General features: G+C 38.0%; 1 protein-coding gene across 1 annotated transcript in view; it reads right to left on the bottom strand.

Moving 5' to 3' along the window:
- Positions 1 to 636: 636 nt before the first annotated feature.
- Positions 637 to 16,711, bottom strand: part of ZBTB10 (zinc finger and BTB domain containing 10) — a gene marked incomplete at its 5' end in the record, with an annotated part of 28,999 nt that continues 12,924 nt past the window's right edge. Inside the window, 3 exons of the mRNA XM_082499461.1 lie at positions 637 to 1,896; positions 4,744 to 4,919; positions 7,034 to 7,207. Coding sequence (XP_082355587.1) covers positions 1,591 to 1,896; positions 4,744 to 4,919; positions 7,034 to 7,207 — 656 coding nt within the window. The 3' untranslated portion in view covers positions 637 to 1,590. The remainder of the gene's footprint in view (positions 1,897 to 4,743; positions 4,920 to 7,033; positions 7,208 to 16,711) is intronic.

Below are 16,711 nucleotides of genomic sequence, written 5' to 3'. Positions count from 1 at the left end.
AGCTGAAAAATATGGTGACCCTCAATTGGATTTTATACAGTACTGTCACACTGGCCTAGCTATGTGTCATGATAAATGCTCTGCATATTTACTCGTGACGTAATAGTACATCAGATGTATTGTTCCAATGATTGCCTGAATTCATTTGCCTTAGGCTAGACAACACAGAGGAGTTTAAGATGAAGGTGTAATGCCCTCCCCTCCCTATGAAAGAGGCCTGAAATCATTGGTACAATATTACAAGCTTAGGAAAAAAAAAAAACAAAACCAAAACAAACAAACAAACAAAAAAAAAAAAAACCAAAAACAAAAACCAAACCACATGGCTACAAAAATTCAAGTTTCAATGCCTCCTAGAAAATTTGAAATAAAGAGTTTAGGGAGCATATCATCCTGAAAAGTACACAAGTCAAAGAGCATTATTTTGCTTTGGACTTTCTGTTTTAAAAAAAAAAATAATCCAGCAAATTAAGTCAACAAGTTAAATGTAATTGGTTTATATTAAACACTAGCAACAACCCATTAAGTACAAAAGAATAAAAAATAGTTTGTGTTCATTTTAATGATAAACGATGGGCACAATAGCCTAGTGTCCAATTCACATCACATAAACTAGCCAAAAACCGGACAAGTAAGAAATTTATCAACCAAAACATTGTTTAATATGACACTTTCTCCATTCCTTGTATTTTTATTCTGTGGGACTGAGGTATACACCAGGGAAGTCAAGAAGTTTGAGAAGAGGGGGACCTTAGAGAAGGGAGGAAACATTATTACATCAGACGCCTTTTAGCATGACTATCTCTTTTGACTAAGTGGCAGAAGAGTTACACATGCTCTGATCAGTCTATTATTTTTGTCATTGGTCATTTCTTCTGCAAGATCATTACGGAACTGACGAATCAGTAACAACCTTCCTGAAAATTCAAAACTGTAAAGAAACAGACACTTAATTAATGCCATTATTAACTTCTCCAGTGCTTATCACCTATACCACCTGCCAGCATAGAGCCAAAAGTTTTAAAACCAAATTTCAATATGGTGTTGGCATTATCTGTGATGCATATTTAAATGATTGGCTTTCACCTATCAGAGTACGGGAGAGGTAAGGTTCGTATGGCAAAGACATGCTTGTGGAAACAAGAGCCACTAGCCCAAATTAGCTTCACTGACAAAGTACAAGTGGATTTGGGAAAGCTGTCTTTGTATTTCCATACCAAGTTGCAATTTTCTTCATTCATGTTAACAGATACATGAATGTGTAACGTAAGTACAGTTACTACTATGTCTGAATAGGACCCAAGTAGCTATATCCTATAAATAATAAAAAATACATTTTTCTTTTGATAACTGACTGTAGATGTGAGGACTCTGTATAATTCAACCAAATGGTTGTATGCTGTACAGTCCTGTGCAAATATCATAAAAAAATTAATAATCCTTTTTTGCTATAAGGCTTTGACCCTACATTTTTCACAGCAACATAACTACCATCCAGCCTGTACCATATTTCGCAAGCCTTCAGTCCAAAAATTCAAATAGTCAATCCATATAGTGTCCATTCATGGCACCCTGAAGTCATATGCTCTGTCAGTCATCTAAAGGCATACAAACTTCCCCAGATTCATCCCATCGAGACTGGTCATTCTGTTCTTCTACATCATCACCAAGCTCCTCATCACCTTCTCCCACTTCATTTTCCTCGTATTCTTCATCCCGAGGGAAATCTGTGTCCTGCACCTGGTCTGCTCCCTCTTGCCCTCCAGGTTGAGATTTATCTGCACAGTCTACACAAACTCCGTAACGACGCGATCCATGTCTTATTCCAACGCTGGCTGCTAGCATGAAAATCTTCTTACACACCATACATTTATACTTTTTATCCTTTTTATGCACCTACGGAAGAGAAATATTAACAGCTGAAATTATGCATATCAGGTTGCATTTGCGTATAGCACTATAAAACTATTAATAATTACTAATACAAAAAAAAAAAATCACTTTTTGAACTCTTCTGAAAGATACCTCAACACTGTTCAGAGAAAGAGAAGTACCAGAGATCCATTTTGACTACACAAGCTATTGCCCACAACCAAAGTACCTGCTGACTGTTCAGCAGGTAGCTGAATAGCTGCCTGTTCTGTAAGCAGCTGAGTGTTCATTTTCTGACTACTCAGTGTACAGAACAAGACTACGAAAGGCAATGAGAACAGCGTAAGCACTTCTGTTACACAAAGGATCATATCCCATGTAGTAAATTGCCTTTACTATTTTAAGTCCTAGAAACATTAAGAACAAGCAGTAGTTATTAATTCTGTGTGAATTCAAAGAGCAAGATCCTTCTTCCACGACACCTCCTTCCTGACACAACCAAACCCAACAATATCTTTCCAGGTTCCGTTGGTCAATTTTTTGTCCTGTATGTAGAGTGAGCTTGTGTGTAAAATTAGAAGGCTTTATTAACTTGACCAAACACAAATTTTAATTTTGAATTTGGGAGTATGTTCCTTGTACAAGTAACTGAATTCAGTAACCATGTGTTAGTTATAATCTTGCAAAAAATTACATTGAAGACTTCTTTCTTCGATCTGGTGTCCCCACAACAGATTACAACTATGTGCTTAAGTATCTCAGTTTAGGTCACATTGAAAAAGTTGCCATTTTAGATAAAAGAGAAACTACCACCCAGATGAGGGAAAAAACCCAAGGTCAACACACAAATAGCTAATTAAATCCTGCTGTATAATATGTACAGCTGATACTACATGTTTTTTCCTCAGCCTCTAGACTTGTTATGATAGCGTTTCACACAGAGGAGAACGTGAGGTGTTTGCTGAATGCAGAGGAAGGAGGGGAAGGGAAAAAAAAAAAATATGTGTTCCAACTCCATCAGGGAGAGCACACTTCAGCTAAAGCACAGGGCTGGGCTGGGCTCACTCTATAGCTGTTTTCACCCTGTCTGACTTCATCTCCTTTCCTGATAAAAAAAAAAAAGAATAAAATCTGCAGCTGCAAGACCCTGTCAGATACCGCAGCACAGAAACCTGAAGTCCCACTCTACTCTTCCTGGTAGGCCGACTACCACCCACTGTTGCTATCTTCTCTGGTGAACCACAAAGGAAGAAGTAGAGTAGCTGCTGGGACATGCTATACAGTATCACCACCAATGTGGTGATAATGACCTAACCTCCTCTGCCCAGCCACAGAGCTGCCTCGCACCATCACCACCTCCATCACTGCAGTCACCTACACACAATACAGAACAAAATGTCCTTCAGACTTGGTAACATCATCAGTACTCCTGTCCCTTCAGGCATCTAACCCTTCACCAGGTGGTACAGGAGGAGGAAGAAAGGCAGCAGTAGCAGGGTGGAAAGATGTGTATCTAAGATGAGAGAAGTCCAATGGAACACAAGAAAGATGCTGGTTCTAAAATTTACGGAGGAGATATTAACATATACCTTTCCTACCTGTAAAACATTTTAAGGAATACTTAAAATTACTGCAGTGGTCTTATAAGTATCTTCTATAATTATATCCTGATATGACTCAGGTTATTATTTACTTTTAATAATATCACTGGCTAACAGAAAGTCCATTTCATGATAGCCCAAGCTAAAAAGGAAACTTAGGACCACTTACACCAAAAGCTCTTTTCTGCATCTGCATTAAAACTTGGAAGCTCACAACCACTTTTTCTACTCACTGAGGAACAAAAGGTCAACTGTGAGGATGCTATGGAGACTTATGGAACACCTTAATGAGGGAGCAAGGTGGTCCACTGATTCTTAATGGTTTGAGGAAAGCTACCAAAATGGAGAAGTGCAATTTACCCCATTCCATGTGCTAACCTATTTTGAGTATCTGCAAAACATGTTGCAAAATTAGTTGGGTTTTTTTTTGTTTGTTTTTGGTTGGTTGTTGGTTTGTTGTTTTTTTTTTAATCACAACCTGGAAAAATGTTATTATGTTCTCACCACCAATATGATCTTGCTTTTATTACTCCACTAAAACATACCTTGGATTTTATACAGTAAATATAATGAAGTCTTAGTTGCCTTACAGACTAGATACAAAGTACCTGCAAAATACCCAAGATGGAGAGTATTTTCTCTGGATCCTCAGATAAACAGAACTCAAGTCAAATCCCAAGTTATGCAACATGCATAGGACAGGGTAAGCTCAACTGCTGATTATGGTATTGATAGAAGGCAAGTCAGAAGGTTTACTTTCTGCATCTCAGATATTTTTCATTCTTTCCTAAATCTCAAAGCAGATACTATACTATAGCTTTGTCTAGTTGTGAAATAAGTATTTCAGAACTACCCCAAGATATTGTGCAATTGCTGATTAACAGGGTGTCCTCACAGAAAATGGTGACACAGCATTATAGAACAAGAAGATGTGCTATTCTATTGCAGTAACACTAAGCCAAAATTCCCTTTCATTATCTACAGAATACTTACATATACTGCTTCTCTTCATCACATTACTTTCAAAAATCACCTTGAAATGATCTCTATAAGATTCCAGCAACTGTCTTAATTGATACTGCATTTTTTCATTAAGAGTGTAAGAGGTATAGTTATCACAAAGAGATGTTTATCTTCATCCGTTTTAGATTAAGATAAAAGAATTTACATTATGGCAAATCAGAGAACAGTGTTTCTCCCAACTACCAAAACATCTGAAAAACCCCACTCACATGTGCGTACATACACACACACACTTGAGGTTACCTACCAAGGAATGTCTCTTTACATGCTCTCTTCGAGTAAACAGCTTCCCACAGATGTCACAACTGAAAGATCTCACGCCTGTGTGAATGAGCAAGTGTCTCTTTAGTGTTCTTCTGTATTTGGCTACATAATTACAGTGTGGACACTTCAACTTGTTCATGATTAATGCAGAGGAATCACCTACAAGAAAATAAGCCATCAGGAAAAAAGATGATGAAACACAAAAAACTATTTCAATGTGTTCTGCCCGGTGCACAAAAATAAATAGGTGCCAACACAATAAAGCACCCACATGACTTTTCATCAGCCAAATGAGGACAATGCCTGCCTACAGAAACTGCAAATACTGGTAGGTTCTGCATGTATGATCTTGCTAGAAAAATACCTACTTGTAACCATGGAACTTTTACTACAGAAGTACAGATCAATTCTTTGAAAAGTCTTATTTCACGAATCAGAGTCAGTTAGCTACAAGTTAGCAGCATTCTATTTTCTAGAGGTCATCTATACCCAAAACCACTTTATTATGGATTAGAAACCCTCTAGCTCTGCGGCATTTAGACAGTTAGAACCTTTTCTCCTGGTATTCTATTTAGAATTATGTGCAGAAACTGCCTGCCAAGATCTCGTTCTACAGATAAATAGGAAAAGAAACGGTAACTAGGCAAGAACGAATATTGACAAAAGGAGTAGGATAGTAAGAGTTGGAATAATTCTGAAATAGCTAAAAAGGGAAGTTATTGATTCAGATCTTAGCTATTCTCTACTCAAAGTCCATGTTGGTCTAACAGTACAAAAAATAGAGAGCAGAAAAAAAAAATCTGGAAACAGCAATATCCCACTTCTTCCTTATGATGGAAGAGAGCTATTTACATATCCTTGGACTAAGGATAACATAGCTTGCTCAAAGGATACGTGCAAAACAGGTTTACTACAACTGCCTATTACTGTGTGAAATAGAAAAGCACAGGATGCTGTGACAGCTATGAAGACTGCCACAGGAATACAAGGGTTATTTTGAGAATAGGGTACTGACTCAACTTACTATAGATGAGATAATTTATGAACATGATTGTAACTGTCTAGAAGCACCCAAAAAGCACTGGCTAAGGCTACAGGATTATATGCACACAAGTTTCTAATGCCCATACCAGTAGGATGAAAGCAAAAATAATTGTGTGTTACGTGCATGGGCCAGCATGTCTATATCCAAGATGCCTCCTCCTACCTTCAAAATCCATCATAACATGGGAGTTAATTTTTGCCGATATTCAAAAGTTTGCCTCAGTATATCAAAACACTCATGCAAGCTGCATGTCAACATGCCACGTAATGGCTTACATGTAGAAAAATAAGTTTAAAAAAGGTTTTAAATTGCAGTCTTATACACATCAAAAGGGGTATGACAGACAGGCAGGCATCTGGGCTGTCAGATAAATGGGAATTTAATGGTTTAAGAACAGGCAGACCTCCTAAGACCAGAGGTTCTAATCCCTCGCCTGCTAGTGAATTTCACCTTCTGATGACCCAATTTCTTCCACTGTAAAATCCAAAATATTTAAAGTAAACCATAAGCCACATCCCAGTAATACCTTAAAGTTACAGAGAAGAGGTAGGCATTACTATTACCCAGTTCTTAAGATCCTCTTTTTACTGAAGAGTTTATATATTTTAAGGATCTAGCAATAATTGTTTTAGATGTGGTGGGTTTTTTGCTGTTTTCAGACAGAAGAATAATTACAGATAATTGCTCACTTGAACTATTAAGAAAGGCATGCAAGCTGTGGAAGGGCAGGTTATATAACATGGGTTTGGCTGCAGAGTGCTTTAGTTATAGCTGCATTGAATTTAAAACCTGTATTGCAATTAAGTTTGGGGTTTTTTTTAATAGCAAGAAGTATGCTCCGAGATCTACTTTTAAAATTATACTTAACTTTGTATCCTCATCATCCAAGTGTTCAATTTCAAAGCCCAGTTATCTGTAGTTACCTTACTAAGCTTTTCCCCCCTTGCATTACATCATTAAAAAACTCAAGTATCTTCATATTCAGGCACAATACAAGAGCTGATATAAATAATGTTCTGCTTTTACTTTTCCATACATTTGAATCCCTTTTTCTCCTTCCAAGGAAGTACTCCTATATACATTAACCAGAAAGGCAAATGATATGGAAGATGATTACGTGAACACTAAATCTCTAAACAAATAACCAAATATTACCAGCAGTGACACAGAAGGCAAAGAAGCCCTATCAGAGACAAAAAACAACCTCCTCTCCATCAGATATACTTGCCATTTTCCCAAGCTTCTTTTGGCCAAGATTCTGGTAGCAGTCCGTACTTGAAGTCACTCGAAGTACCCGGCAGCAGTCCATACTTGAAGTCACTTGAAGTACCCGGCAGCAGTCCATACTTGAAGTCACTCGAAGTACCCGGCAGCAATCCATACTTGAAGTCACTTGAAGTACCTATTACAGACATAGCCTTACTTTAGCTTCCTGGGTTTTAATCAGTCATGTTGTTGAGCAAAATATATATCCTTTTTAAACTATGACAAAGAAGTTTCAAACCTTAAAATAGTAATTACAATCTTCTCTCACATAATCTTCAAAATTGAAATGAAGAAATAACTGCATTTCTATTGTCTATGAAATTAGACCTTTGAACTATTCTCCACAGCACCATTTCTTTGCCCCATCCTGAGAAAAATTCAAAGCCTTGTTCATACTACAGGAACTTTTATGGTAAGGATATTTATTCCCTCACTATCATCATGACAGGGCTAAAAGCTTTCCACTGGATTGATTCTCTTTACAACTGCTTTGTGCAGTTACTTCACCTGGTCTACCACAGGCAGTCTAGCTGGTACAAAAGTAAACGTTTTCTACTGGAGGTGAGATTTTCTTTATTGCCTTAAAATATCTCAGTGGTATATAACATGCTTTAAGTACCTTTGTTTATATAAAGTATCCTACAGGTATGTCTAAATTCTTTTTTGAATAATCATCTCCATTACTCTGTAACCACATCAGTTCAAGAGACCATAACTACTTGGAATCTACCAGCTTAAAAGACTAGTTTGCATATTTACATTTGGTCTTTAGACAAGCTCTTCATGCAGTTTACGTGGTCTCTGTAGATTTTTTTCCTCTTTAAAAAAAAAAAAAAAATTATTCAGAAGTGAACAGTGCCTTAAAAAGAAAAAGATCCCTGCTTGCTTAATTCTATACTTTTGTAACAAATAAGAATTGCATGAGTGAATATGCAATCACTGTTACACAGGACAGAGAAGACAACTATAAATAGTACACAAGCAAGCTGCACTAGGCATTTGACAAAATCATATTTGTGGGGCAAAGACTTTTCTGGCAAGAGTGCAAATCAATCTTTCCCCCAATTCCCAAGACGAGTTTGCTGGAAAACATGAACTCATAAATCCATTACTTTCCTCACAGGCACACAGTTGTTAAGTAAACAAACCGCAGTGGAAACTGGCAGATTTCCTTTTATTTGTCTGGATGGTGCTCAGGTCCTCACACTGGATTCCCAATGTCACTGTTGAGAAAAGTCTTGAGAAGGGCTTCATCGCAAATAGATACATTTTTACTTTCAAGCCTGAGACTGTACACTTGAATAGTCCAAAGACTTTCTCCTTTGTCCCTACACTGCTCGTTCTAAGGATTTTTCCAGGAAAGGAAATTCTCTTAGTGTAAACTAGAACTTCATGCAGCTAGTGGTAAGCTGCATGCTGAAACACAACTTTCAGTTTCACTGGAAAAAAAGGACAGATTACAAATCCTCACAGCATTAGACATATACAGTAGTTTCATTTACTGCTCAGGCATTGGTACAGTTGGCAGCAGTGGTTTCATCTGCAACATAAGACAACAGTTCAAAAGGAAATCAATTAACAAATAGGAAGCTTATAACTCTATCCTATCTGTTAGACAATGGCAAATTGTCAAATAAGCAAAGCTGGATCACAACTGCTCAAACTCGGTATTCCGTCAGAGCTTTTAAAAAGCAGAGCTTGAGTGGACAAAGGAAGAGCTAAAATACTGGGATTTCTCATCCACCTAGCTATTTTGGTATAGAAAGAAAGAAGGGGGAGGGGAAGGGCATAAATCTCCCTTTTCCTTTAAGGAACAAAGTAGTGAGGAAAATATATATTTTTTTTTTTTTAATTACTGACTCTAATAGCTGTTGTTATGTCCAAAAGAGGCAAGAACTCCTTACACTAATTTAGGACTATGGACTCCAGCAATGGCATCTCACAACTGCTCAAGGAATAGAACACAGATACCCTATAGGCATGCCAAAAACACATTCCTTTGAGGTGAGCAGTAAAACTTCCTTCTGTAATACACAAGAAAGGATTAGTGAGGAAGCAGTGTTGTACAGTTCTGGGCAAGAGCAAAAATGACTTGACCTCAAGGTTAAAAGCCTCCAAACTAAAGCTTCAGGATCTAGCAGAGAAAGAAATAAAACAACTTTTATAATCCTTTTAAAATCTTAGACCTTTTCTTTACAGGTTTTCCCCCTCTAATAGAACTGTCCTGTCTCTAGTTGACCAGTGAAAGATCAGTGATCAAAATATTTTAAACATGTTTTATCCCCTTTATGGGAGGAATATCTAAGATCAACAGACCAAGCCTATACTGCTCACAAATGTGACATATGCCGTGTATAGGCAATATTGCATGGCTTCCTTCAAAATAAGCATACTTCAAAGACAGACTCTAAGAGCTGTACCAAGCTGAGCATTATTTGTAACACTGTCACTTCGACAGTTCTTCTGGATCTAAGAGAACACAAGCTGAATTTCATTAGGAATATTTACTTATGCTCACAGCTGGTATTGAAGTTTGAGGGAAGTTAGCAGCACAAATCCCTGCATAGGTCTAGATCTTAGCACACGACTCAGCAGAAAGCCAAATAGACTTAAGAGTTGTAGTCTAGTGTAGATAATAGCTACTAAATCTTTCTACCTCCAATTTAAAGAGAGGACCTGCTATAACATGAAAGAGCACTGGCACAGATACCACAAGAGATAAGAGGTTGCTACAGACACTTCAGTCTCTGCACAGTACAGGACTAAGTAGATCATAATTAAACCTAATGCTTATTCTTAGAATAATTCGTGACCTAGAAAACCTGCTTTCTAGATTAAGCACACACACAATGTGCTCAAAACAAAACAACAAAGTAATTTTTAATGTCTAACAGCTCATCCATACAGGAAAGACATGAATTACATATAGACTGGGAACTTGAAGTGCAATACGTAGCCTCTACTAGTTTCCCCAGGTGGACATATAGCCTACAGTCAGATAAGCTTCTGACTGTAACTGAGCCAAGTATAAGATGTTATGGACCCCTCTGGCTCGTAACATCTTCTCCCATTCTTCCTCTTACCCAGGCTACTGCCCCCTGAAACCTGATTGTAAAACTGCAGATAAAATCATCATCTAGCCTGTTCCTGTCAACTTAAGCCCAGATGATTTTGATGGGAGACTGAAAGCAATTACATATGCAGTTGTACCGGTAGACTGGGGGTGGGGGTGCAAAGCGGGAAATATAGACAGCATTAAGATCTTTTAAACAAAACAAAAAAAAGAGGGTAATCAGAAGCAATAGTGTTCTGTATATACAGACCAGGTCATCTGACCACAACTTTTCTCTGATCTAAGGATACCTTTTTACAGTTTAGTTGATGACTAAAAGAGGCACGTAATAATTCAAATACCAATTAGCCTCCAACAGCTACCCATTCTTCTACCTGCACGGAGAAGAGGTTTCTATCAGTAACCCGATCTTAAAAAAAAAACAAACAACCAAACAAACAAAAAAAAACCACAAACCAACCCAAAATAATAAAAATAGAACAGAACACAAATAAGCTGATTAACTATCAGTACTAAAATTCTCAAGATGTCAATTTAAGCAGACAGTCCAAAATACAATGAAGTGATTGTGGAGGCTTTACACAACTAACAAAAACTTTATGAAAGGATTTTATGTTCTACTGTGTTTGTTCTGACAAAAAAGGATAACCTGAAGCCAGACATGCTGATTTTCAGTTTTAAAGGCAAGAGCCAGGCGAGTATCACCAGAAAGAGAGAATGCATCTGTGTGGAAACATCCTCAGTTTGACAAGTTTTGCTCTTTTACCGTAAACAGAAATATGCTGATTTTTTTTGAAAGAAAAGGAGACATTACTGAGTAGGGGATGATCAAGGAGATTAATGAGAAGATCAACGATAAAAAGGCATCGAACAGGTCATTATAGAAAGGGATATGGACACAGGGTGCGCTGAGGGAGAAGATAGAAAACTTTGCATTAAATAATTGTCTGTAATAAACTTCACTTCTGTTTTCTTTATACATATTGCCACTAAAAACAGTGCCAAAAGAAGAGAAAAAGGAATACTACTATTTTTCCACTAGGTTTTCTGACATTGACTGCTCATTCAGATCAATTAAAAAAGACAGAAAGTAGACAGGATAAGCGATTAGGCCATAGCTTTCAAGGATTGTAAAGAGAGCAGTGGTAATCTACTGATACAATCTGGATTGCTAATAGAGAGCTGGATTTGTTGCTTGTTAGATAACATGACAGAAAAAACAGCACTGCCAAGACTGACATACTGGGAAAGAAAATATATTGTACTCCATTTGTTCCCAGAGCATTACTCACATCTTTAACCTTGCTTCTGAAAAGGGGTCAAAGCATATTACTTCTCAACTGCTTCTTGCAACAGAAGGCTCAGACAAACTTAAAACATTTTGCCAATGCAATCTTACTCATACTCTATGTACTGCTCCCTATTGCTCTCAATGTTTACTATTTCTCATTCATGAAAAAAAAAAAAGTTTACTGCCTAGACTATGGAGGCAGATCTATCACCAACTAACCCTGCCAGATGACCATCAATTGATGCCAAATGTATCAGCCACTTGCTTTTTCAACTTGCTTATCATATATTCCCTGAAAAATTCCCAAGAAAGGGGTGCCACTCACATCAGAAGGCTATTTTGCTCATCTTTCCCCACAAAGGGTACATCAGTGAAACAGAAGACAGTAAGAACTTTCCTCACCCAGATCATTCATTTGTGGGGGACTTACTGTTCTCAGGGACTGTCACAGATTCAAACAAAAACTTAGGTCTGAAGGGACCTCTGAAGGTCACCTAGTTCAACCTCCTACTCACAGCAGGGCTAACTTCAAAGCTGGACTGTATGTTGCTTTGGACCCTGCCAAGTTTTAAATATCTACAAGAATGGGAGATTCCACAAACCCCTCTAAGCAATCTGTTCCAACACAACTGCTCTCATAGTCAACAGTTTTCTTCATGTAGAGCTGGAATTTCCTTAGCTGCAACTTGTGACAACTGACTCCTGCCCTTTCACCGTGCACCTCTACAAAGCACCCAGGGTTGTTTTCTCTATAATCCCCTTAAGGTAGAAGAAGACAGAAGGTAGATCCCTCAGCCTTCTCCATATTAAATAAATTTAGTTTATCAGCCTCTCCTTGAACAACATGTTCACTGTCCCCATAACCACTTTAGTGCTCCTCCACCTTGCTAGCATCTTTCTTGTAATGGGCTGCCCTAAACTGGGCACAGGATTTCAAATGTGATCTTGCCAGTACAGAGTACAGAGATATTATTATCACTTCCCTCAGCCTGCTGGCTAATGCCACCACTTTGCCTTCTTGCTAATATCACCACTATGAAGCCAGCCTTCACTGCTCCTAGGATGCACTACTGACTTATGTTCAGTTTGCTGTTCACAAGGACCCCGTGGTTCTTTTCTGTAGAGTTACTACACAGCCACTCAGTGCTCAGCTTGTACCGATGCACAGGGTTGTTACTTCCAGATGCAGGACTTGACATTTGTCTTTGCACAGCATCTTGGGGGTTCCTGTTGGCCAATTCTTGGAGCTTGTTGAGATCCATTTGAACAACAGCCCAGCCTTGCCCTCTAAGCCTATCAACTGTTCCCACTGATTGATATAATCTGCAAACCTCCTGAGAGCATCTTCTGCCCTCACTATCCTGATCACTGATGAAGATGTTAAACAGCATGTGACTCAGTAAGGTATTTTCAGGAAAACAGCCCCTTGTGACTTCACTGCCAAGAAAATATCTTCATCCATAAGCTTCTGGACTATGTTGTGAGCTCAATGGCCAGAGCATAAACACTGCAAACAAGTCAATTTAAGGATGTACCTCAAGAGCTTTCTCTAATAAAGTATTCAAGAGATAACTCAAAGATTTATAATGTAAACACTTCACATCCCCTTTTCATCAAGTCTTATATTTAAAGTGTTAATGTAAGCAGGACTTTCAAGGAGATACACACCTGAAAAGCTGCATGAAACTCATAGAAACTGACTGACATATAGGAATAAGATCCTTCGATACAGTAAAAAACACCAACCGTTCCAGGTACTCTGGTAACTGAATTAGATGTCTTGGCATTACGTTCTGCTCCTATTTGCTTGCTAACTCTTTGAAAAAGTGACTACAGAACAAATCCAAGGAAGTGAGTTTGTCTTGTCCTGAAAGCTGCCAGTTTCTCCCTAATGAAGGCATAAAAAAAGCATCCAAGGAAAAAAAAAAAGAAAATTAAGTTCATTCCCATCTTAACCCTAATACAAGGGTTATCTACACAGTAAAGCCATTAGTTTCTTTCTGCATCAGCATTAGAGAACTGCTATTGCTACCATTTTACCAGCTACATGTTGTAGCCTGCAAACATATTTTCTTAAAGGGAGAATTAAATGTCAGCTTGAGGGGCGGAAAATAGAAGTATCACCACACATCATGATCAAAGACCACTGATGTCACTGTAGTTGAGACAAACACACCAAGGGCTGATATGGGTCTTCATTTATATTTATTCTTACGTAAAGACATACACTCAAATACCGCTGCTGTGTAGAGACTGTTTTGGCCCAAACAACTTTTTATGCTGAAACAGTTGAAAGGAAAGGCTAAGGAGATCTTTACTTCATGTTACTTCTCTAATTGCAGGCAGTCTTAGAAGCAGTAGCATAGTTGACCGAAACCCTTATGCTGAACTGGCATCTCAGTATCATTCATTCCTGACTTACTTTGTCAAAGCCTAACTTTGTCCAAGAATACCAAGGGATTTTGTCTTTACACTGGGCTTTGAAGAAAAGTAAGGTACAAGATAGAGATGCAAATCTATAAAAATACCAAAACAAGAAATAAAAAACCCAACCCTTCCAAAAAAAAAAAAAACAACAACAACAAAACAACAACCACCAACAACCAAAAAAAAACCACAAAAAAAACTCCCACAAAACCCAAACCCCAGATATTTCCTTGGGAACTCTGCATAATATAATCTGGGAGTACCTTGCAAACTAAGCATGGCAGAGTGGTGTCATGCTCTCCTTACAAAATAAGATGCAATATTACAACCTAAAGAAAGGGAATAAACTCAAGTCACAAGCAAGCAAACGTGTAAAGGACTGGAACTTTTACGCAGCTCATACTTTTCATACACAGGACCTGACCATGAAAGACAACTGCTACTTAACAAAGGTGGGGTTTTTCCAGCTTTAAAGATCATGTTTTTAAAAATGTCCCCTCAACACCCCAGGAACCCTGGGAATACCAGAAGTGACTGAAGTTCTGCAATTGTGGCTCCATTTTTACAGTAAAAATGACAACTCTGATCTTGCTAACTCCCCTCTCCACTGCTCCCAGTATAACAGGATGAAGCTTGTAACTAACAAAGCTGCACCAATGAAGGCTAGTGGTTAAAGTGAAATTGTCTGCTAAAGCTGTATTCCTACCAAGGCCTGTGTACTACAAGTAATACAATGAGCTTTAGGGTAAACGCACAGTGTAAGCTCACTATGTTATAGTATTCCACACTTAGTATAAACTTTCTACACTATGAAAAGATTTCTGGTTGGATATATTTACTGATACCTGCCAGAAACTGGCAGAAGTAAGAAGTGCTGCCTGCCTCTCTCCTCCACCCCAAAAAACAACTCCAAGTTCTGTACAGAACGTACACAGAATGTGTCCAGAATGTACACAGAGAATAAATAGTTGGGCAGCAAGCAAAACAACTCAGCAAGGACAAAGCACCTGAAAAAGAGAGGCTGAAGGAACCATCTTTTAGTTAAACTACATGCCACTTAAAACCTATTCTACTCACCTACCAACACTGAGGATGACTTATCCCTTCCCTCAAATTTAAAAAACAAACAAACAAAAAAAACCCCAAACCACACAACACACTAAGATTTGTAAACCCAGAGTAGCTGAACAGCAATTGATCAATTATACTTCCATAAGCTCTTACATGACAAACGAATAGGCCTACCAACACGGTAAACCTACAGGTTAAATAAGAAACCTAACATTGTTTTTCTTGTACCATATTTCAGAGAAGGCATAAAGGACACTTAAAGTCCTTTAGCAGCCTTTTAACTTCATAAATATCATATGGGAATGGAGAGGCATGTGAAGACAAGCATGTAGGAGATAAGGAAGCTGTGGATAAAAACAAGACTTCACTTTCTAAGGTAATTACTATCTGGAAAAAAAGCTTTTTAAAGGAAGTTGTATTCTAATCTTCATGATAGTTTAAAGAAGTCCCACACTAGTCTGAAAAATCACCTACCATCCAAAAGGATCTGAAACATCTGGACAAAAAAACACTTTCACTGCTCAGCATGTGATCAAATTAATTAGATCTGACTTACCGAGCTACATCTTTGAGATGTAGAAGAAAACCAGCTGAAGGTCTGCAGACACCATATAACCTTCCTTCCCCAACCCATCTACCTTGCTTGCTTTTTTTTTAAAAACAAACAAACAAACCAACCAACCACAAACCAAAACCAAAACCAAAATCAAACCACCACAACAGTAATAAGGCAGAACATTGCTTGAAATTGCAAAGTCAGTGGTTGACCATACCACGACAATGTGAGGATCTACTCTCTCTTTGGGATCATCCTTGGGAGATGTAAATTTAACGAATGGGGAAGAGGTTGACCCTCGCGTGTTGTACTCTCTTTAGATGACTTCTAAAAACCTAGGGGGCCTTCAAGACCAAGTTACATAGGGAATGGGGCAAATAAAGAGGTTATGTGTCCATTAAGCAATTTAAATCTTTCAGTCTGGGCATCAGCTAGAGATCTGAGGAAGATCTGATTGAGAGACATAGTACCATGGAAAAGTAGGAAAAAAAGCTCAATTTTCTTATACTACTTTTTTTTTTATTTATTTTATTTATTATTCAGACAGTCAAGTGGGGTTTATCCCTACAAGAAATATATACACGTCCAGATAAGTCCATCAGTTTTGATTTCTTGAAATACAAAGTTACCTTTCTTTATTCTAACATCCTGATCTAGTTGTGATACGTTGCTCCCTCATGCCATGAGGAAAATTGTGACCAGCACTACATTTTTTGTAAGTAGGTTTAGCTGCTGCTTGTATCCTTCTGAAAAGTAGTTGCTTCTAAAGCAAGCTGAAGTAAATTCCTTAAGAACTCCCTACAAAGTCATTCAGGAACCCTCTTGTTCCACAAAAGGTCTGTTTTCATCCTGTCCATGTTACCCTTTCCCTCAGCCCCACCCCCACCACAATATACGATACAGCATTATCTAGCCTGAAAATCATGGTAACGAGTAATCCAGTGGTAATTTCACAAGCTATTGGGATATTACATACAAGTCTCCTTAAGAATCCACACGGTCAGCTCTGGAAAGCATAAGCAATACTTCACAGTTGTGTTCTGAAGCCTGAGGATAGGACATTCGTACTCAAAAGAACAGGCCCAAATGGAAAACCATTTCAAGAAGTGATAAAAATGTATAAAAAAAACCCCTATGAACAGGCACTAAGAATATGATGAATTAGAATCACTGAGCTTTTATGAACTGGAAAAACTGACAGATGCTGACTGATTGCACTGTT

Source organism: Vanellus vanellus, assembly GCF_965231255.1.
Source record: "Vanellus vanellus genome assembly, chromosome: 2".
NCBI classification, from domain to species: Eukaryota; Metazoa; Chordata; class Aves; order Charadriiformes; family Charadriidae; genus Vanellus; species Vanellus vanellus.
This window is presented reverse-complemented; position numbering and strand designations above follow the sequence as displayed.